This window comes from Leptidea sinapis, chromosome 7 (genome assembly GCF_905404315.1).
Source record: "Leptidea sinapis chromosome 7, ilLepSina1.1, whole genome shotgun sequence".
Classification (NCBI taxonomy): domain Eukaryota; kingdom Metazoa; phylum Arthropoda; class Insecta; order Lepidoptera; family Pieridae; genus Leptidea; species Leptidea sinapis.
In genome coordinates this window covers 15,930,061-15,952,713 of record NC_066271.1, presented here as the reverse complement: position 1 = coordinate 15,952,713, position 22,653 = coordinate 15,930,061, and the positions used below count along the sequence as shown (strand labels likewise).

At 38.5% G+C, this 22,653-nt stretch overlaps 1 protein-coding gene across 3 annotated transcripts in view; it reads left to right on the top strand.

Annotated features, from left to right (window-relative positions):
* LOC126965275 (AP-3 complex subunit beta-2) overlaps positions 1–22,653 on the top strand; it is a 47,366-nt gene that overhangs the window by 5,846 nt on the left and 18,867 nt on the right. For all 3 annotated transcript variants that reach the window (XM_050808775.1, XM_050808776.1, XM_050808777.1), the window contains exons 5-13: positions 485–628; positions 3,494–3,599; positions 6,662–6,866; positions 7,358–7,467; positions 8,722–8,989; positions 9,374–9,482; positions 10,813–10,924; positions 13,370–13,616; positions 15,606–15,751. In XM_050808775.1, coding sequence (XP_050664732.1) covers positions 485–628; positions 3,494–3,599; positions 6,662–6,866; positions 7,358–7,467; positions 8,722–8,989; positions 9,374–9,482; positions 10,813–10,924; positions 13,370–13,616; positions 15,606–15,751 — 1,447 coding nt within the window. The remainder of the gene's footprint in view (positions 1–484; positions 629–3,493; positions 3,600–6,661; positions 6,867–7,357; positions 7,468–8,721; positions 8,990–9,373; positions 9,483–10,812; positions 10,925–13,369; positions 13,617–15,605; positions 15,752–22,653) is intronic.

The following is a 22,653-nucleotide window of genomic DNA, read 5'->3' as shown; positions in this document are numbered from 1 at the left end:
AGCGCGTACACCTTCCTTAAAGGCCGGCAACGCTCTCGTGATTCCTCTGGTGTTGCAAGAGAATGTGGGCGGCGGTGATCACTTAACACCAGGTGACCCGTACGCTCGTTTGACCTCCTATTCCATAAAAAAAAAACTTCCCCTATAACTTTTGTTAGTGTATTGACTTAGATAAAGGATTGGTCTCCGCTGCGCTCCAACTAGATACCGCACTACCTAATAATAACAATAGCTTTTTTATTACGTCTATACTGATGACACGCGATCCCAGTGTCTTTCTTATTTCTTTTAGTATTATTTTTACATAGTTTTAACTACGTAACACGGCATTTTTGTTTAAATTAGCAAAGTTTAACAGAATATGTGGCACGTCACTGCCACACATTGTTCGAGACTGGCTCGAGTACGCTCACTTGAGTTGTATCTAGTTGGAGCGCAGCGGAGACCAATCCTCAATCGAAGCGTATTAATAATATTGTTTCAGTCTGGACCCAGAACAAAAAGAGGAGTTAGTGTCCATTATAACGAAGCTTTTATCTGATAAAGCTCCTCTGGTGGTGGGCTCTGCAGCCATGGCATTTTCTGAAGTTTGCGGAGACCGGATCAACTTATTACATAGTAGCTATAGGTGAGTGTACATAGTATATTATACAAATGATTTAAGTTTTCTTTAGTGTTAATTCCGCTAATATTTGTTTTTAAAACAATTCGACACATGTTTCGCCTCTACACGAGGCATCCTCAGGACGTGTTGTCTCGCCAAAATCTGGCACGAGACTGTTCTCGTAACACTAAAGAAAACTTAAATCATTTGTATAATTATGGATTTCCGCAAAGTAACGCCTAATTCAATAAATAGTGTATTATGCCTGCTAAGGGATTATATTTATTTATTTATTTATTTAGATTCACCATTAATTACAATATTACATTTGTAATAATTCTAAGCTACAATGGTCTTATTACTAAATGCATTACGTTTTAAGGTGAATACGAAATACGTTTTTTTTAAATGAAAATACGGGACGAGACGAGCAGGACGTTCAGATGATGGTAATTGATACGGCCCATTACAATGCAGTGCCGCTAAGGATTCTTGAAAAGCCCAAAAATTCTGAGCGGCACTACAATTGCGCTCGTCACCTTGAGACATAAGATGTTAAGTCTCATTTGCTCAGTAATTTCACTAGCTACGGCGCCCTTCAGACTGAAACGCAGTAATGTTTACACATTACTGCCTCACGGCAGAAATAGGTGCCGTTGTGGTACCCATAACCTAGCCGGCATCCTGTGAGCCTCCCACTGGTAAAAACGTGTGAAATAGTTATATAAAATAAGTAAGTATAAGTTATAAAACAACTATTCTATGATGTAATGAAATTAGGAAATTAACAAAATCTACCAAACAATTCAAGATATAGGTAAAAAACAAATCAAGAATACAAATTATTTATAATATACTAGTATTTGCACGTTGCATTCGCCACTAATGGTTTTATCTCAATAAAATGTTTAAGTAGGGATAACAGAGAGAGTTGTCATACTGAAACATGCAGGGCAAACCTGTCAGCCATTAACGGCCGTTCCCAATATACTATCTAAAGATAAATTACTACCTTCTACTGTGAGTAATCTGAAGCTGTCCCAATATACCCGATAAGTCATTCTAATCGCCTTATATCGGGACGCGTGAATTGTAATTTCCATAGAAACTTACGCTGGCAAGCTATACGTTGTCCCATTGACCGACAGCGTGTACGGATAAGGTGAGTTACCGTCGAAAAGTTTATTGGGATAGAAAAGTCAACGATAGTTACGATTTTTATCTCAAGTAAGAGATAGACTGAATATTGGGAACGGCCGTAAGTTCGCATAGCGACATCCCATTCTGCACACACGCACGCCAAGAAAGGGAAGATTTTAGTAGGATTTTTTTTACATTGCAACGAATCTGTGAATAGGTCTAAGCATTTATAATTTTTGTATAATCGCGACACAGGTGAATTGATCCCCAAAATAGTTCTGCGAGGATAACTCTTTTGGGGATCAATTATGATGATGAATAACCATTCCTGCTTCAACCTACAATAATGATCAACATAAATATCGAAACATTTGATGTAGAATGGGAATTTTAATCATTAATAAACATAAATTACAATTAACTAAAGCTACAATTATGGTACAAAAACTATACAGTTTGATCCCTCAAACTGTATAGGTATATATATGTAGGGAGCCCTACTATTTAATGACTTGCCGAAAGATATATATTTGATGAAAAATCTTTTACAAAATTTAAAGCTAAATTAAAAAAGTACTGTCAATCACAATAGATAGATAGTTACCTTAGAACATAGCGTGTTTTTAATTTATTATTGTTTAACTTTAAAGTCACCGTAACTATAAAATTGATGTTTCATGTCACATACATTGGTTATTGAAATACCGAAAATTTAAAATCTTAATATATACATCCAGTGTCCTGATGTTTGTTTCCAGTTCACTCCTAAACTAATGAAATGATTTTAATGCGCGTTACTTCATGGAGTGCAGTTTAGTCCAACTTGAGAGATAAGTAAATAATAGTTTTATTTCGATTTGGGACCCATATTTTATTTTTTTTATGGAATAGGAGGACAAACGAGCGTACGTATCACCTGGTGTTAAGTGATCACCGCCGACCACATTCTCTTGTAACACCAGAGGAATCACAAGAGCGTTGCCGCCCTTTAATTATTAATTTTATTTCCAATATTTGTTCTGTATGGACATATTATTGACAAATTTATAAAAACAGTATGTTATTTATAATGTACAGAATAACGTCTGTCGGGTCAGCTATATAATATGTGATTATATTAAAATATAATCATTTAACATTTTAACAGTCGTAAACTTGAAACTGTATTTGTGAAACTGTGTGTGACTTCTGTTTGTTGCAACTTGTGGTCCTAGAAGCAATGGGATTGGTGAAAGGCTTCAAAATGTAGCATTTAGCTTGTAGAAATATAAGTGTAACTACTGTACCTAAAATGGACAAGTTTAACTTCTTGAGTGTAATTGTTCTATTATATTTTTTTATCATAGTAAGAGACGTGACGAGCAAGATCGTTCAGCTGATGGTAATTGATACATCCTGCCAATTACAATGCAGTGTAGGATTCTTGAAAAACCCAAAAATTCTGAGCGGCACTACAATTGCGCTCGTCACCTTGACACATAAGATGATAAGTCTCATTTGCCCAGTAATTTCACTATCTACGGCGCCTTTTAGACCGAAACACAGTAATGCTCACACGCAAGTAGTAATGCTTCACGGCAGAAATAGGCGCCGTTGTGTTACCCATAATCTAGTCGGCATTATGTGCTAAGGAGCCTCCCATTTTCTTGTGATTTCCAAAAAATTATCCAGTTAAGATTACTGAGATTTTAGATAAACTATTTGAATTTGAGACTTAACTTTAAATGTAATTGTGTTGATTTTTTTCAGAAAGTTATGCGGGCTACTATTGGACATAGATGAGTGGGGGCAACTGGCATTACTTAATGTCCTTACAGTGTATGCACGGACTTGCTTCCCAGATCCCAATCATCACGTGAGTGTATCTATTGTATCTACCCTGTGTTGTGCATTAAAGATGTTAGGAATATAAAATCCAGGACATTCATAATGTGTGGGTTTATTCATTGGTTATGTCGACGCCAGATTTTATATCTTCGACTGTATTTTATTTAATTTTATTATTACATAGAGGCATACACCCATACCCATCAAATAACTCAAATATTACTTCGTTTACCTACTCTGTCAATCATACTTCATCTTTCATCTAACTCATTCAAAGAAGTCAAATACAACCTTCATTCATTCATTCAATTCTACTCCAACTACTTGCACACGACACCTGAACTACACAAGAAACTTTCATTGTAAAAAAATTGTACAATGAAAATAAAAATACATTTTTTGCGTCGGAATATTTTGCACTGTAGTGCACAAAGAACGACTTAAAGAAAATCTTCAGCCGAATAGAATATTTATATATAATTTGAAATATCCAATAAAAAATTTGGAAATTGCTTCCCAAAAATAAACTTTGGAGTCATAAATCTCTGAATTTTCAGCGTTATCGCTATTTTTAATAACATTATTTTTTTAATGAATTTAATAGAATTAGTACTTTTCTAAGACTTTAAGTCTTAATAGTCCGAACAATTATGTAAATTTTGAATAAACAAAAGAAACCTAGTAAAATAAATGCCCATTTGCAGCTTACCCCCATGATCAATACAAATATTGTAGGGTTGGTTGTAGCGTTTACAATCCTAGTCAGTCCGCGCCTTAAGAAGATATCAACCTTGCTTTTGTTCATCGTGAGCAAAAAGTGGCGACCCTGACAGGACCCTGCTACTTAAGGATTTTACGCGAGCACGTGGGTCAACGGAGGAAGGACACTAGAAGATCAACGCCACGAGGTGTAACGCGCCAGGCAGATACAATTGATGCTTAATGAATGTAAATAGGAATTACCACTAACTAGAGAATATAATAAAATGTAGTGATAGTGTCATGATACATTAAGATGTATTGACAATAAGAATGTATAAAAACGCATAAAGGGCATTTATTTTCTCAAAATTGATTCCTTTAAATTTTTTTTTTGATGTCAGGTCAAACACTACCACCGCTTCGGAAACAAATGGCGCTCTGATAGAGAAAAAACTGCATTAATTGTTGATATGCCTCTAGTGAAACTCAATTGATTATTATTCAATAATTTACAATTGTAATGCATTTGTAGCTGCAGAAGCAAAAGTTTTACTAAAAACAGGCAGCTCTGAAATAGGCCTCAAATTGCCAGTATCAAAAGAACTGCCCGATTTAAATAAAGGTACTTATAACTTCATGAAGTTCATCATGATGATACCTTCCTCTTCGCTAATAGCATCCCTCATAATATGGAAGAGCAGGATGAAAAACTCTTGATTTTGGCCTTAGAATAAATCGCAGACCAAAGTGATGATTGTTGACCGTGCTACGAACAACTCGCCAGAGGTCGCAAGAAGGTCGCAAATTGCGAGGTAGTGCCAACTTACATATACCCAGGGGCATTGATTTCAAATAATGGCGGCTGCATAGACGAAATCAAACGACGCATGGCAATCTCCAGATCGGCTATGGATAAATTGAGGAAAATACGGTAGGATCGCAATATCAACAAAACCACCAAATTATGACTTGTAAGGGCTCTCATATTCCCCATATTCCTCTATGCTGCTGAGACATGGCCCCTACGAGAAAGTGAGAAGAAAAAGATCAACGCTTTTGAGATGTGGTGCTGGAGAAGAATACTCGGTATGTCGTGGACGGAATTCCGAACCAATGAGTCCATTCTTCGGAAGTTCGGCATTAAACAGAGGCTGTCTGCTACCGTACAAGCTCGCAGTCTCACTTTCTTCGGGCATGTATCGCGACGTGGAAGCGACTCCATATAACGCTTAAAAGTGCAGGGTAAAGTCGAGGGCACTAGACCACGAGGCAGGTCCCCGATGAGGTGGACGGACCAAGTGAGGCAGGATGCCGACGGTACTCTTCACGAATGCACGAGAAGAGCGGCAGTTCGCGACGAGTGGCGTCGCATTTCGAAACAGGCAACTAACCTCGACGTGACACGACCACTCTGACAAGAGTGTAACGCCGAAGAAGAAGACTTATAACTTTGCTGTGTTTCATGAGGTCAGGCACCTATGCATTCGTTAAATGTTATTGGTAATTCATGTGATATAATATAAAATATGTTTTTTACAATATTACTCTAATGACCCTATATTTTTTAGATTAATTGATTTGAAAATGTTTAATATGTGTGTTAATAATAACCTTTTAAATAATTAAATTGCAAATCAATGGAACATACTGTTATGTGTATTTTAAGTATAATAACCTGTGCTACTTTTAGTAGGTAGAGAGTTTAGGCCTTTGGTCGTGATACTTCGAATTTAGGAGAAGAATTTATCAAATTATTTTGCAATTTCAATTTCCGAATTTGTAACTCGATTACTAATATTTAAACACATATAAGTGTCACGGCAATTTGATCCATAAGTTTAATTATATTCTAAGTTGCTTTTACTTTATTATTACTGTTTTTAATTTTATCTGCAATGAAATGTGTCTTCGCTTCATTACAAACTACCTTAAAGAGCTTGGAGTATTTTTTTACGTACATTTTAAATTATGTTGCTGTGGGGACTCAAAGAATGCCTGTAGTTGGAGGTGACACTCAACAACAATGGATTAAGGAATTTTTTACACCTGGGGTTTTGATCACATTGTGTATATGCATCATGAAACATTTTATTATTCTCTCTTTTCTCTTTTTCATTATTTTTCTCTTATTTATTGAAGCAAAAAATACCGTCCAATTTTAATGTGGATTGGATGGATATGTCGACGATAGTGACACCAAGTGATGAGCCAGCCATATTTTTACAAAACAATTAATTAAAAAGTAATATTCGAATCTGTATGCTATTTTCCATCTTAAATAATAGTAAGTTAAGTGAATAAATCCTTACAATTATTGTCCTCAACAAAATCTGCATTATCCAAGAAATGATATTGTTTTTATTAATAATTTGTTTTTTATCTCTATAGGATTGCTCTGGTGAAAGTGAAGGCGAGAAACCGTTTTACGATTCGGATAGTGATGCGACCGATAAGGGTGGCCGTAAGAGGTCCCGATCGCCCAGCGTGGACCCTGACCTTCGCCTGCTGTTGAGGGTCGCCAAGCCCCTGCTGCAGAGCAGGAACGCTGGGGTTGTGATGGCGGTCGCCCAGCTCTACTACCACTGTGGCCCTGGTGAGTGCTGCTCGTCCTTGTAGTCAATCATGTTACTACTTGAGGAATTAAGGTATACTATTGGGCGGTATCTCCATTAGTCGACTCGAGCTTACCTTACCATAACGAACGTTCCATAGTGGATTGTGACGTCTCAGTCTCATTCAATACCCACAAGAAAAAGTCAGCGCGAGAAAAAAAAAGAAGTTTTACCTACCCAAGTTTATATTGTATTCGTCCTAGATTATTTACCGACTTCAAAAAAGGAGGAGGTTCTCAATTCGTCGATATGTTTTTTTTATACGTGTAGATAGACTATGACAGCTGTGAAAACGTCGAAAAGATTGAGTTTAGAACTAATTTCTATTTTGAGCAATTCACGCACACTAACACAAAGTGTAGCTTGTCACACACTAAACTTATATTCCTGGCCTGTTTTTATCGGTTGTCTAAGAACAAGAGACGGTCAAGGATCTAGACATAAATTATATGAGGTATTCATGTTCGAACAGTTCAAGAGCTGGGTCCAGTGGCCAAGTCCATGGTGAGATTGTTACGAGCGCCCCCTGAAGTCCAGAGCGTTGTTCTGACCTGCATAGCTTCACTCACCGTCACGCAGAGGGTAAGTATGTATTTGAGTGATGTGTTTGTTCGAAAAACAATTTGCGAATTTAGTAAACATGTAAACACTTTTCTTTTCCCATCCAGGGACCCCACAAAACTACAAGTACCTAGCTGTAGACCTATATTATTTCAGAGAAACTATGCATAAAAATCTATAATCAATCCCAAAGATAATAAGAGAGGTATCGTCAAATAGGAATTTCTCATCTAAATTATCTCATAAAAACTACTTATATTCATTAGACGAATATTTCCAATCAAAAAATTTTCATTTTTTTTTAAATAATATAGGTAATATTAATACATAATAAGCAGTATTACTTACTAATCTTTTGTTAAATTGATATAAATGATTTAGAAATATAATTTGTAAAATTTGCACGTCATAAATGTGGCAAACATGTACCAAATATTTATGTACAAATGATTCAAGATTTCTTTAGTGTTAATTCCGCCAATATTTGTCTTTAAACAATTCGACATGTGCTTCGCCCCTACACGAGGCATCTGGCACGAGACTGAATCAAATGAACCGGAAGCCGCTCTTTTATACCCTCGTCCCATGAAATGACGCGCTGTGATTGTTCGGCTATTGTGACGTATTACTCCCGGAAGAGATACGTAACAATGGTGAAGGGACTAAATTTGTTTGTTCATTCAACAATGTAAACATGTTATTTTTGTGTTTTATTATTTCTAATTGCACCAAAAAAAAAAATAATAAATATCCAACTATAAATTTTAATTAAGGTATAAATATTCTATAAGGTAGTGATAAAATGTATTATTAAAAAAAACCTTTTAAAGATTATAATCTTAAAGAGCCTTCAATCAAATTTATGTTACGTTTAGCTTTACAAATATAGCGCAAGAAAATGGTTCAAGTTACATTTGCTTTCCTTTCTATTAAGATTTTTAAAAACACGACAACACCCGTTTATTTGTACTCTTTATGTGTTTGACCATTTTAAAGTACCTAAGTTACCTAATAACTAACTAATTAATTACTTATACTCAACCATCAGGCCGTTTTACTTTTAACCATTTGTCTTTGACAGGGCCGGTTCGAGTAACCAATACGACTATTGTTACCAATAAATAGAGATCCGCGTGTTCACTATTAGAACCATTAATTATAGTATATTAACAAGTGGCATAGTTTAGTTTAATACCTTAAATAAATATTATTACAATAAAAACCACCCTTTTTCATGGTCCTTCGAGCCGTACGCTTATTTTCGATTTTTTGCAGTCAATATTCGAGCCATTCCTCAAGTCGTTCTTCGTGAGGAACTCAGACCCGACCCACATCAAGCTCCTCAAGGTGGAGATTCTGACCAACCTGGCCACGGAGTCCACGGCGCCCGTGGTGCTGCGGGAGTACCAGACCTACGTGACGGCCAGCGACAAGGTGTTCGTGGCCGCCACCATCCAGGCTATCGGCCGGCTGGCTGTCACGATACAGGCCGAGACCGAAACCTGTCTGAACGGGCTGCTGCATCTGCTGTCCAGCAAAGATGGTGACTATAATATATTTGACAGGTTATAATTCTGAAAATGTCAAAGCTATAAATTGATGATTTGTCTATTTTTATTGAAGTAGGCGTTACTTTGCCGACATCCATAATTATCCGAATGATTTGAGTTTTCTTTAGTGTTAACTCCGCCAATATTTCTACTTAAACAATTCGACACGTGTTTCGCCTCTACACGAGGCATCCTCAGGACATGTCGACTCCCCAAAATCTGGCACGAGACTCGTGAGTCTCGAAATGATTAAAGACAAATATTGGCGGAATTAACACTAAAGAAAACTCAAATCATTTGGATGATGATTTGTCATTGAAGCTTATATTTTCCAGAAGTGGTGATGTTAATGAATGAATGATATGATGTTTGTTTAGAGAACGTGGTTTGCGAGGCTGTGGTGGTGGTGAAGCGAGTGGTGGGGGGCGCCGCACAGTCGGCCGCAGCAGCCGTGTCGCGCGCGGCCGCCCTGCTGCGCTCCGACAGGTGACTGATCCATTATAGTCTCCGTTGATATGTGATCGGGGGCAAGGAACTGAGTAGGATTCTTTTTTTTAAATAAAATTTCGTTTCTATCAGACAATCTATTCATTCCCAATCTGTGATATCATTAAGGCTTGTGTATATCAATAAGTGGTTTTCTCCGTGTATAATTGAGTGAATATAAATTAACAAAAAATATATGTTATTTATTGGACATTCAATTTTAGTTTCAACGTTTGAAATAATTCTTATAATGTTATGAATAGATGAAAAAAAATCTCACTGAATTTCGGCAAACGGCATTTCAAAAAAACGGCATTGAATTTCAGTATTTTTCTTTCGCATAAATTTTTGGCTTGATATTTTTCACAAAGTGTACGGTTGGCGACTCAATTTAATGACTTATTAGGTTAAAAATAACTATTCCTTGTTTTCTATATAGATTCGCATGGGCGGGTTCTTGTGATGTTCGTCAATAATAAGCAATACAACGGTCCGTAAAAAGTAGGGGTTCTCTTGCTAACCATTGGTTTAGTTAATTATTTGCATAAGGGAAGTACATATTACCCGTTGTGCAAGCATTTGTTAAATCTGGTACAGCCACGAGTTAAACGTTTTTTTCCGTCCGTATCATGTTATTCTTATATTAATAATAATACCTTATGATAATACCAGTGCATCTAAAATTATCCACCTCATTATTTAGGTGCCCTGGTAAGATGCTATATAATAGGCGCGATCCGACATCCATAGGAAGCTCAGGTTAAAAGACGGACGGAATGTTTTGAATGATGCGACTTTAACTTGAAATATGATTCGAGAAAACTTAAGGATGATCATATTGCTCCAAATTGACAGCTGGAGAAATATGATTCGACTAAACCTAAGGAAAATCATATTGCTCCCCATTGAAGGCTGGTGGAATATGATTCGACTAAACGAGGCAAAGAGAGGCAGAGGCCGCCCACCAACTACCTGGACTAGAACAGTTAAGAAAGACGTGACGATGCTAGGCTTAACGCCAGTAATGACCCAAGATCGCAAACAGTGGCGATCTTGTATCAGGAGGGCCGACCCCAAATAGGGAATGTGCCAGGGGATATATATATAAACCTAAGGAAGATCATATTGCTCCCCATTGAAGGCTGGTGGAATATGATTCCACTATACCTAAGGAAGATCATATTGCTCCCCATTGAAGGCTGGTGGAATATGATTCCACTATACCTAAGGAAGATCATATTGCTCCCCATTGAAGGCTGGTGGAATATGATTCCACTATACCTAAGGAAGATCATATTGCTCCCCATTGAAGGCTGGTGTTACGTTGCAGGTTGGCGGGAGCAGCGCGAGCGGCCGCCGTGTGGCTGGTGGCGGAGCACGGCGCCCATCACCCTCGCGCCGCAGCCGTGCTGGCTCACACGCTGCACACCTTCGCCGACCAGGTCAGGGGCACTTCTTACTCAACTGCCTTTTTATGGGATAATTCAAACAAGCCAATGGGAGACTCCTTTCCTCAGGATGCCGGCTACATTATGGTTACTACAACGGCACCTATTTCTGCCGAAAATCAGTTATCTGTAAGCATTACTGTGTTTTCGTCTGAAGATCGTCTGTAGTCTGTATCTAGTGAAAATACTGGGCAAATGAGACTTAACATCTTATGTGTCAAGATGACGAGCGCAATTATAGTGCCGCTCAGAATTTTTGGTTTTATTAAGAATCCTGAGCGGCACTGCATTTTAATGGGCAGAGCGTATTGATCACCATCTGCTGAACGTCCTGCTCGTCTCTTACTGTGGTTAAGTAGCGAAGTATGAAGAAAGCGAGTAGTATGCATGCATGCAATGTATGTTTGATATACAGCGACACCTGGTTAATTGGGATCTCAAAGGACGAAGGCTTTCCGATGCTTAAAATTATAGTTGTCTCATTTACAGAGGCCCCCGCTTTATATTTTCGTTTGGACATTTTGTACACTTTTATTACCTTGTTTTTAGGTCAAAACCTGAGATAGTACTGAAAACGATAGCATGCGAGAAAGACCACGCGAAATGAATGTAAACAAACATGTCAACCTCAAAACCTGTTAAAACCTGACTTATTTGTCTCACTTATACCAGGTAATTTAGCTACAGAGCATAGAATAATAACACTTAGAACGTGAGTAGACCTAAGCGAATTGAAGCACTTTCAATGTGGACGTTTATGACCACATACGTTTCCCGCCGCGTCAGTGTTATTCTGTCAACTTCCATGACCACAGCGCGCGAAATTTAATTTAAAAATTACTTACTGTGCAGTAAAAGGGTATCACAACGCATCTCAAAATAAAGATAAATAATCACATTTCACACCTAAATACTATTTCAAAACTTTTAATTTAAGCTAATACATTCGTCGAAACAGCAATATATTTTGTAAACAAAACAGACGCCATTAAATAAATATGTTGCCAGCTATGAATGTACTATATACCCCGAGTTCCTCCGCTGGGATAGTGTTTTGTATTTATTGGTAGATATTGATAGGAGGCTATAATGTAGGACGCCACATGATGTTATAAGTATTCAAAGTCAAAGTCAAATAATCTTAATTCAATTAGGCTTAAACTAAGCGCTTTGAATAGTTTCTATAAATATTTCTTTTAAATTTCTGAATTTACCATATTATGTTCGGAAAAAATTGAGCTCGTGAGAACATTAACGGCCACTCTTTTTAACCGACTTCAAAAAAGGAGGAAGTTTTCAATACGTCGGTATGTTTCTGAAGAGTTACTTTTTTACGTTCTCTGCACCCTCAAGAACCTCGGATACGATATCCATATTGCTGAAATCATAATTTTGTGTGGCAGCCATCTTGGATTACAAAAATGATCCCAAATTCGTTCTCTGCACCCTCAAGAACCTCGAATAGGATATCCACATAATTGTTGAAATATCGGCTTAAATAATAATTTTACTAATAATAGCTGGCAGGAGCTCTATCTTCTCGCTTTTTCGTTTCATCGAGTTTCAAATCACAACGATTCTAAACAAGTTTCAATTCAATAAAATAATACATACACATATAATGCAATACATTTATAATAATTGTAGATTAATATAAAATAATATGTAATGTTATTATCACTCCCTATAATAAATAAATTCAATTCTATTACTACGCGTTGTTCTTATTAAATTTATATTTCATTTCTTCTTTCTTATTACATATAATCTAGTATCGTAGTAATCTCACAATTTACCGATTTGGGGAAAGGTCTATTCACTTGCAACATTATTTGGCTGTGTGTGTGCGTGTTGGCGAATGTAAGTACGTGACGCTCACGCACACATTAATCATAATGTTACTTCTTTAATGATAGGAACTATGAATGAAACTATCGTTCTGAGCGTTATTATTCTATGCTACAGAGTATCAATTATAGAGGAAAACATCGAAAAAGTCTTAGAATTCAAATCTCATTTCACCAGGTTCAAAAAGTTCCATTAACAGAGATAATTTAATGAAAAAAAACCGCGACCTTATTGCAACTCTCTATAATAGAGGTTTCTCACTTATCCAGGTCACAGGTTGAACTTTTTTTATGAAAATAAGGAAAGAGACGAGCGGGACGTTCAGCTGATGGTAATTGATACGCCCAACCCATTACAATGCAGTGCCGCTCAGGATTCTTGAAAAACCCAAAAATACTGAGCGGCACTACAATTGCGCTCGTCACACCTTGAGACATAAGTGCCCAGTAATTTCACTAGCCACGGCGCCCTCCAGACCGAAACACAGTAATGTTTACACATTACTGCTTCACGGCAGAAGTAGGCGCCGTTGTGGTACCCGTAATCTGCAACTGTATAATACTCCCTGTATTAGCAGAGTTTGTACCGCAGGAGGAGCTAGTGAAGCTGCAGCTGCTGTCTCTGGCCGTGAAGCTGTCGTTGACGCAGCCGGACACGCGGCCCATGTGCTCGTACGTGCTGTCGCTGGCGCGCTATGACGCCAGTTACGACGTACGCGACCGAGCGCGTCTTCTGCGCAAGTTCGTGGAGCCTAGCGGGAGCTCTGTACTCGCCAGTCACGCCACCTACATCTTCTGTCCAGATAAACCCAAGCCGACTATACAGAGCAGTTTTCAGTGTAAGTATTAAGGGCGCCGTAGCTACTGAAATTTGCTAACCACGGACTAGTAAAAAAAGAAGGACTCCACGCCGTGATATTAACATGTGAAGCACCTTTATGCTAGTGTGTGTGCGGTAACGAGGTATATCAGTTACACAATTTTTTCTCCCTTAAATAATCATATATCCACAAATACAGTTATAGTATTGTTTTTACACTTTTTCACAACGCACGACGGCATTTTTATAATATATTACTGCGACGCAAACTGATCTGTCACAGACGATGGCAAATCTCATAATGGCGGCCGATCGGCTTGTATTAGTGTAAGTGTATGCGTGGGGCTATGAATTTACACGTTTCCCGACTTGTTTTGGTGCCTCACTGTTATGTAAGGTGACACGGAGTCCTTATTTTTTTCTCGTCCATGATACTAACCTTATATCTTACACTTACTAGCGTAACGCATTGCTGCTTAGAATTTTTAGGTTTTCTAAAATCCTGAGCGGTACTTAAATGGGCAGATTATATTATATGAAGGTAATATTATAAAGCCCAAATAATATTATTTATTGCAATACTAATACTACTGCTTAGCGGTTCAAAAACAGCCACTCTGGTGCGGTCGTCGAATAAGAGCCACTGTGGTCTTCTAGTCTGCATTGTAGAGCATACAATGTATCTGTCGGCTTTAAGCCAGGGTTTCCTTGATCAGGGTCCATCACGAAAAAATACAACTCTAGGAATTTCTCAGTTTATTCAAGCACAACTGCTAGTATAGATATGAACCGTCTTTACATAAAACAACCGCTTTTATAGCTTCCATACAATAGATGAAACAGAGTAGATACAACTTCTTTTAAAACACAAATAAAATTAGGTATTGTAAAATAATTCGTAAATACAGTTCAATAAATGTTTTAGTGAATTTATATAACTTCAAATGATTAATATAATTGTTTGTTCATTTAATTTGAACAAACATTACGAAGTAAGAAGATGGCGCTGTTTCGAAATACAATTAAGAAAGACTTATTGCATAAAATAATAAAGTTTGATACAGAATAACAATATTAATTCTAATACAAATTAATTTGAACATTTACACATTCAATTAAGTATTTTAACAATAAATGAAACATCAAACATATTCAAAACAGTCAAAACAGTGTCTATTTAAATAGGTTAGACCTTAATAAATAACAGTTTTATGTTTACAAATAGCTATTTGTATTTAAATCTTATATATTTCAGATATATCAATAATAATATATTCATTTTAACGATAAACTAAAACATAAATATCAATAGTTGCAAACAATTGACGGTAGGTGGCGATTTGCGCCCATATATCCTATTTTCGTAGGCTTTATGAAATGTTTTGACAAGAAGTCAATAGTAAAAAGAAGCTTAAGTTACTTGCACTCTTGACGCAAGATGCATAAAAGAGCGTCTTTTGATCTGATCTAGTTTATTAAAAATCTTTTGGATTGTATTAATAATTATTCCAGAATCGGTAATTGATATTAAGTAAACGTATATAGAACCAGATAGGTAAACCATAATATCATCTGAAAGACGTCCACTGCTGCACAAGCGCCTCCCACAGAGATCTCCACGAGGATCGGTCTTGCGCTGCCCTCATCTAACCTATACCGGCGATCCTGACCACTTCGTCGGTCCATCTTGTGGGGGGCCTATTAACACTGCGTCTTCCGGTACGTGGTCGCTATTCGAGGACTTTGCTGTCCCAACAGCCATCTGTCCGTTCATTTTGGGGGTGTTGCCATAATCGCCACGCTTGGCAGGCGGGTTGACGATTGCAGTAAGATGGTGATGTTCTCTCTCACTAATGTCAACCGATTATATACATTTGTGCACACTAGTGGCGAAAGGTTAACTCCTACATTTTATTTTCACTTGTGTGCCGTGGTTTTAATGTGCCTCTCTGCCTATAAGACCTAACTATGACGTCATATTAGTCCAAGTATTACTATGTGATCGCAGACCGCGGCCAGTTCACCCTGGGCTCACTGTCGCAGTACGTCGGCGCGGCGGCGGCGGGGTACACCGCATTACCGGCCGCGCCCGCTACGGCCGTGCCCCGTCCCGCGTCCCCCGCGACCGAAGCAGACCCCGCCCGGGACGAACAGGTGACGAGACGAGCAGGGGCGTGCATTCCATATATGCCAATAGGCATAGCCTACCTACCATATTTAGATTCTAAATAATATACCTACACTAGATTCCAAGTTAATTCAGATAAATTTAGTTATGTTATTCTATAATCAAACTTCTAGTGAACACCTAACCAGTAAGTTTTTCGCTACACGATATACTAAATATGTTCCTATAAGATAGTAGGCAGTTCCGATAATGCTTACTCAAGCCTAGTAGAATACGTTCAATTTCTATAACAAAATTTATTTGTCAAGATTATACGACCACAGCAAAAAATATACAATGACTATGTAAATCGTTCTTAAATATACATACATACATACATAAATTCACGCCTCTTTCCCGTAGGGGTAGGCAGAGACCACTTCTTTCCACTTGCTACGATCCTTACATACTTCTTTCGCTTCGTCCACTTTCATTATTCCTTTCATACATGCTCTCCGGTTTAGGGTACTCTTGACCTGGCCTTTTTTCAAGACGTCCCTGATTTGATCTTGAAACGTCCGCCTAGGTCTACCCCTTCCAACACTTTCATTCACACTGGCCTTATACACTTTCTTCGTCAATCGTTCTTCATTCATTCTCTCGACATGTCCAAACCATCTCAGCATACCTTTCTCAATTTTTGTCACAGCATCTTCTTTCAGACCACAACGTTTTCTTATCTCACTATTTCTTATCCTGTCACTCAGTGTAACTCCTATCATACTTCTCAACGCTCTCCTCTCAACTGCATTTATTCTGCTTTCATGTTTCTTCTGCCATACCCAACTTTCACTTCCGTACATGAGTGTTGGAACCAACACCCCCTCATGCACAGCCAAGCGAGCCTTATTAGACACCTTCTGACTGTTCATAAAGGAGTGCAAAGCTCCATTCACCATGTTTCCTGCATTCACTCTTCTTTCAATATCACTCTCATACTTTCCATCTCTTGTAAATTTAGAACCCAGATACACAAACTCATTCACCTGTTCAATTTTTTCATCTCCAATCACGATATTGCAGTCTGTCACTACCTCATCTCTTTCAAGCACCATCACTTTCGTCTTCTTTACATTCATCTTCATTCCCTTTCTACCAAAAGCTCCATTCATAGCAGTTACCATCCCTTGCAACTCCTCGGCTGAAGATGCAAGTAATACTTGGTCATCAGCATAGAGAAAACATTTGACGAGTAACTCATTCATTCTCAAACCACTGTCATTCTCTTTTAAACCTGTCAAGCAATTGTTCATGAACAGATTAAACAGCCACGGTGACGCTACACATCCCTGTCTAACACCTTTTTCGATATTAAACCATTCAGTGTATGCCCCGTTTATCCTTACACAAGCACTAGAATCTCTATAAAGAGATTGCAATGCTCGTATGAGGATACTGCTCACACCGCTCGCGGACAATGCTGACCACAATTCATTCCTCGCCACTCTATCATAGGCCTTTTCTAGATCCACGAACGCGCAATAGACCTTTTTGTTTTTAGCCAAAAACTTTTCGGCTATGCACCGCAAGGAAAAGACCTGATCCGTACATCCCATTCCCTTTCTAAATCCCGCTTGTGCATCCCATACTTTTTGGTCTGTTTCATTCACAACTCTTTCAATCAACACTTTTGCATACAATTTACCGACGACGCTGAGAAGGCTTATACCGCGGTAATTTCTGCAGTCTTGTCGTGACCCATTTCCCTTATACAATGGCACGATTACAGCTTTGCACCAGTCACCTGGTACTTGCCCATTTCGCCAGCACAAATTGAAGAGGCGGTACAGCTGGCTAGCCACTATGCCCTGACCAGCCCTCAGCATCTCGACGGTAATCCTGTCATACCCTGCAGCTTTACCTAATCATAATAATCTCATACTTTTCAATGCTTTCACTATTTCATCCATGCTTATCTCACTTTCATCAACATTTATATTAGTTTCAATAGAAGCTGCCGGATGTTGTTCATGCACTTTCTCTCTTTCAAACAAACTTTCAAAATACTCTTTCCATCTCTTAAGCACACATTCTTCTCCTCTTATAATGTTCCCATCTTGACTCCTGATTATACTGAGCTCCGAGGTAGACGTTTTTCCTCTGGCTGTTTTGATGGATTTCCAGAAGAACTTAATGTTTGACTGGAAATCTTCAGTGAGCCTCCTATCAAAATCATCCTTTCGTTCTTCTTTCTTTCTAGACACAACTGCTTTCGCTGCTGATTTCAATCTTTTATACTTCGTTCTTGCTTCCTTTATCTCGTCATCCGTTGCCTTTTGTAATTTTTGGTTAGCTTTTGTTGCTAACCAATCCAACCAAGCTTTCTTCTTTTCGTGCACCGCCATTTGTACCTCTTTATCCAACCACAAATTATAGTTCTTTCTTCCTTTCCTTCTTTTAGCTACCCCGCATACCTCAACAGCAACATTCACGACCCCTTTCTTAAATGTCTCCCACAAATCTTCAATCACACCTATCTCTTCTATGCCTTTAAAACTTTCTTTCAGTTTCTCTACATACTCGTCTTTCCTTTATTTTTCTTGTAGATTTTCCACTTTTACTCTGTCCAAAACACTCGTAGGCTCAGCTCGTCGGTGTCGCCAACGTTTAAAAAGGCCGCGCATTCGGGCTATGATCAGGAAGTGGTCTGTGTCGAGGCCTACACCGCGGTATGCCCGAGCATCTAGTACTTTCTTTCTCAGTCTTTCATCTACAATTACAAAATCAATCATACTTCTAGACTCACCCTCATCTCTTGTATACAAATGGATCTTTTTGTGGTTAAACATTGTGTTGGCCACGCAAAGATTCCATTCCAAGCATACTTCAAGCAGGCTTTTCCCATTTTCATTCACTCTCTCGTCCCCAAACGTACCCAGAACTCCTTCATACCCATCACGCTTTACTCCAACCCACCCATTAAAATCCCCTAACATCACGATCCGTTCATTTTCTCCGCATTTATTCAAGACCTCTCTCATACTGTCCCAAAATTCCTCTCTCTCTTTTTTGCCTTTTAATGACCCACCTCCGGTCAGATCCGTCGGTGCATATACCCCAAGGATAAACAAGCGAGTGAGTCCGACTTTTAACATAATCCAGAGGAGTCTTGGGCTAACACATTCATGCTCTATCACACATTCTACTATTCGAGCGGAAAGAATCACACCAACTCCCTGACAGCCTCGACTGGTTTGGGGGACTCCGGACCAGTATGCCGTGTAGGGACCATGAACCGTGGTATCACATCCTTTCCTCTTCGTTTCATTCACGCACAGAATATCTATGGATCGTTCATCCATCATCTGACATACTTCATCTACTTTATCATCCACTCCTCCTCTTACATTCAACGTAGCAAAGCGGCTCTCCATGGGCCGCTTTTCGCCCCCGCGAGAAACGAGACGTGATGGGTGGCGAACCACATCGCCGCCATTTTGGTGAAATAACCTATTTTTATTAGTCTCCATTGCGTTCCCACGAATACCAAGGGAAAGGTTTGTCCACCCCAGCAGAGCCCCGCATGCCAGGGTAAGGCTAGCCTGATTCTGGGTCGCCCGGTCCCAGGGCAGTGTAGCACGCTAACGACTAGGCTTGCCCCTAGCCATGCATCCATCCGCGCGGCAGACGTTGGATTGGCGGAGAGGGTAGGAATAGGGAAAGGGAAAGATAGGTGGTGTGAAAGGAAGATTGGTAAGTTAAAGTGGGAAATAGGAAATGTAGGATATTACCGCCCAGGAGGGCAAGGATAAGGACAGTAATAGCTAGGGGAGCCGGGGTCGCATACCCGTATACTATACCACAACTTCCGGACAGGTAAGTTGGGATGAGTATCCCATGACTGTAACTGTACTTAAATATGACCATCGCAATTTGACTTCTTTGGCACTTCTCGGGTAGGCATGCTTATGACAGTTAGAACTGACAACTATAGCTGTTACGGATTAAACCAACGGAAGAAATTATACCTACATTATGATTTATGAGTAATTATTATGACGTATCTCGTTCGCTTAGTGTCCGAGTTTCAACCTTATTGCGCTCCCATAAGAGTTTTGACATCGCACATGACGTGATTCATGATTGTGAGATATAAAATATGACATTTCCGGAAATAAAAATATATTGTTTAGTAATCAACAATAACAGCGCCATTTTTTTAGTTGTTGTGTTTTCGTGTACTTTATATAATAATAATAATAATAATAAATCATTTTATTTTCAGGCATTACCCATAGATATACAAACAATCTTAACTTAAATTAAATTACATAATACTGTTGAGTTTAATTTAATATTAATTAAATTACAGATAAAATTACAGTTTAAAATTTAAGATATGTCATAATCACAATTAATAAGAAAATACTTAATAATATTATTAATTTAAATTCGGGAAAAAAAAAAGATATCCATAATAATTGTTAGTAAAATGTCCTAAATTATATTAGTATAATTATAACTAAACAGGCACATGAAGCCGCATAAATGCCTTTATAATTGGCGCATCATAATGACTAGCAATGGTTTGCAGAATGATGTTAGGGCTACCCCGCAACCTCCTCAGCAATGACGCGGTTCTTTTGCGTTGGATGGCATGGAAGCCGTCCACCCTCGCATCCGCGAACATTGCGGAAGCACTGCAAAAGCGGGGCAGCCCCAACATCAACCTGAAACCATTGTTGTACTGAACGCGCAAGGCACTAAGCGTTCTTTGAGTATATCTGACGCACAGGCTGCTCGTATAGATGGTTTGACAATATGCTTTGAAAAGCGTTATCTTTACCTCACTGCTACATCGAGCAAACCTGCGAGCCAGCATATTACTCCTCACCGCCAGTGCCCTGCGTTCCCTCTCAATGTCCATTTGGTCTTCGAGGTCTTCGGTGACGTAGTGTCCAAGGTACTTAAAATGTTGAACTTTCTTAAGCTCAATACCATTCAGCTTCATTGGCGGAATATTACATATATTCTTACCAGGGACTCTAAAGACCAAATAGTTGCTTTTTTGGCAATTATATTTGAGCCCATGTTGCATCGCATACCTTTCACAGATAGCTAACAGCCTTCTTATAGAGCCTACACCCAGCAGCACCATGTCATCCGCGTAGCTAATGTTGTTTATATAAACACCATCAACCGAGCAGCCGACACGCTCGCTGCTGAGCCCAACTATGAGCTCGTTGACATACAGATTGAAGAGCATGGGTGAGCTCAACCCCTCCTGCCTCACCCCGCACTCCAGCCTGTACGCATCCGAGAGGCTGCCAGCCCATCTTACATTATTGGTCTGGTTAGCGTACCAGTACTGAAAGAGACGCTGCACCTGTGTATGCACGCTTTGTTATATGAGGGGCGTGAATTATTAAGCTACTTACATTAGTTATTTGTTTTGTATTGATTTGTTTATTGTTAATTATATTTAGTGTTTGTATTGGGAAAAAAAGAAGTTGCTGTGCTGTGTGTTTTGTGTTTTCAAATTGGTAACAAGAAAGGAATTAAAATATAATAGAGAAATTCCAGTGTCGCGATTGTGGCGAAAATACGATTTGTTTACAGAAATTAGGTACCTACATGGATATGTAGGGTATGTACAATAGGATTATTGCACAATTTTCGTTCGTAGATAAAATAAAAATTGTTTCTCTTAATGGACCAATACCAAATATTAGTTTAACTCAACAAAAAGGTAAAACTATGAGATATTTCAATACCAAGTATTACGAAAAATACACTTAGCTAGCTGGATGCTGCCATTCCAATTTATTGTTCTACTTGACCTGCTGTTTATATTCTACAACGAAGACTGTGTGGAATGATATTGGTTACGGTGACTTGAATAATTTGACTAATCTTGCTAAAAAACACGACCAATCTGACAGAACGGCAGAAAAATGTTGGTAAGTGAACTTATATTTATTCTTATAACAGGAACTAAATTTTTAAATATTAATCGCAACTACGACTAGTTAGGCTTACAGTGCCTACCGCGCTGGAAAACCAATGCACGCCCCTAGAGACGAGAGGACATTCAGCTGATGGTAACTCCCTGGAGCTCATTACAATGCAGTGCCGATCAGGACTCTTGAAAAACTCGAAAATTCTTCAATTTTCGTCACCTTGAGACATAAGATATTACGTCTCATTTGCTTAGTAATTTCACTAGCTACGGCGCCCTTCACACCGAAATACAATAATGCTTACACATAGCAGTTTCATGGAAGAAATAGGAGCCAGTCGTAATCTAGCTGGCATACTGTGCAATGGAGCCTCCTACTGATAATTAATTCTTTAATTAAACATTAAAATGCGTGTATTATAATAACCGCGCGATAATACGGGGAACGGCCGTCATTATAGTGGCGTTTAAGTTTCAAGCATACGCTTCAAAGAGTACCGTTTACTAAATGATTGCTTGCTGACGTCACACAGACGTTAATTTGAAATCTTGTTAATGTTTCTACGTGGTCTAACTCAAGAAAGTAATACATCTAAGTCAGTTTTATCATTGATTCATTAAAATAAACATTACATATTAGATAAACCGACCCTCTCAAAACATTGTTTTGAAGATACAACGAAAGCCTTACAGAAGTTCCTTACAGAAATTCAGAAGCTTCCTCATTTTGTTGTTCTCATACATATCCAGCTTTTATTGCCACTCATTCACTGCTCTTTATTCATGCACTTAAATATATCTCTTCGATGGTTCGAACTGCATAAGTTGCCAATGGGAAAAATTCTTAAAATTTGGATCTGAATGTACACATGTTGCATCAATGTCAAGATATGGGAGAGTGAGTAACAGTAGATATGAGGTACAGGGTAGTATTAACTTTAGTTATTTTCATAGTATTGTGTTAGAGCACGTTGAGTTATTCATTCAAAA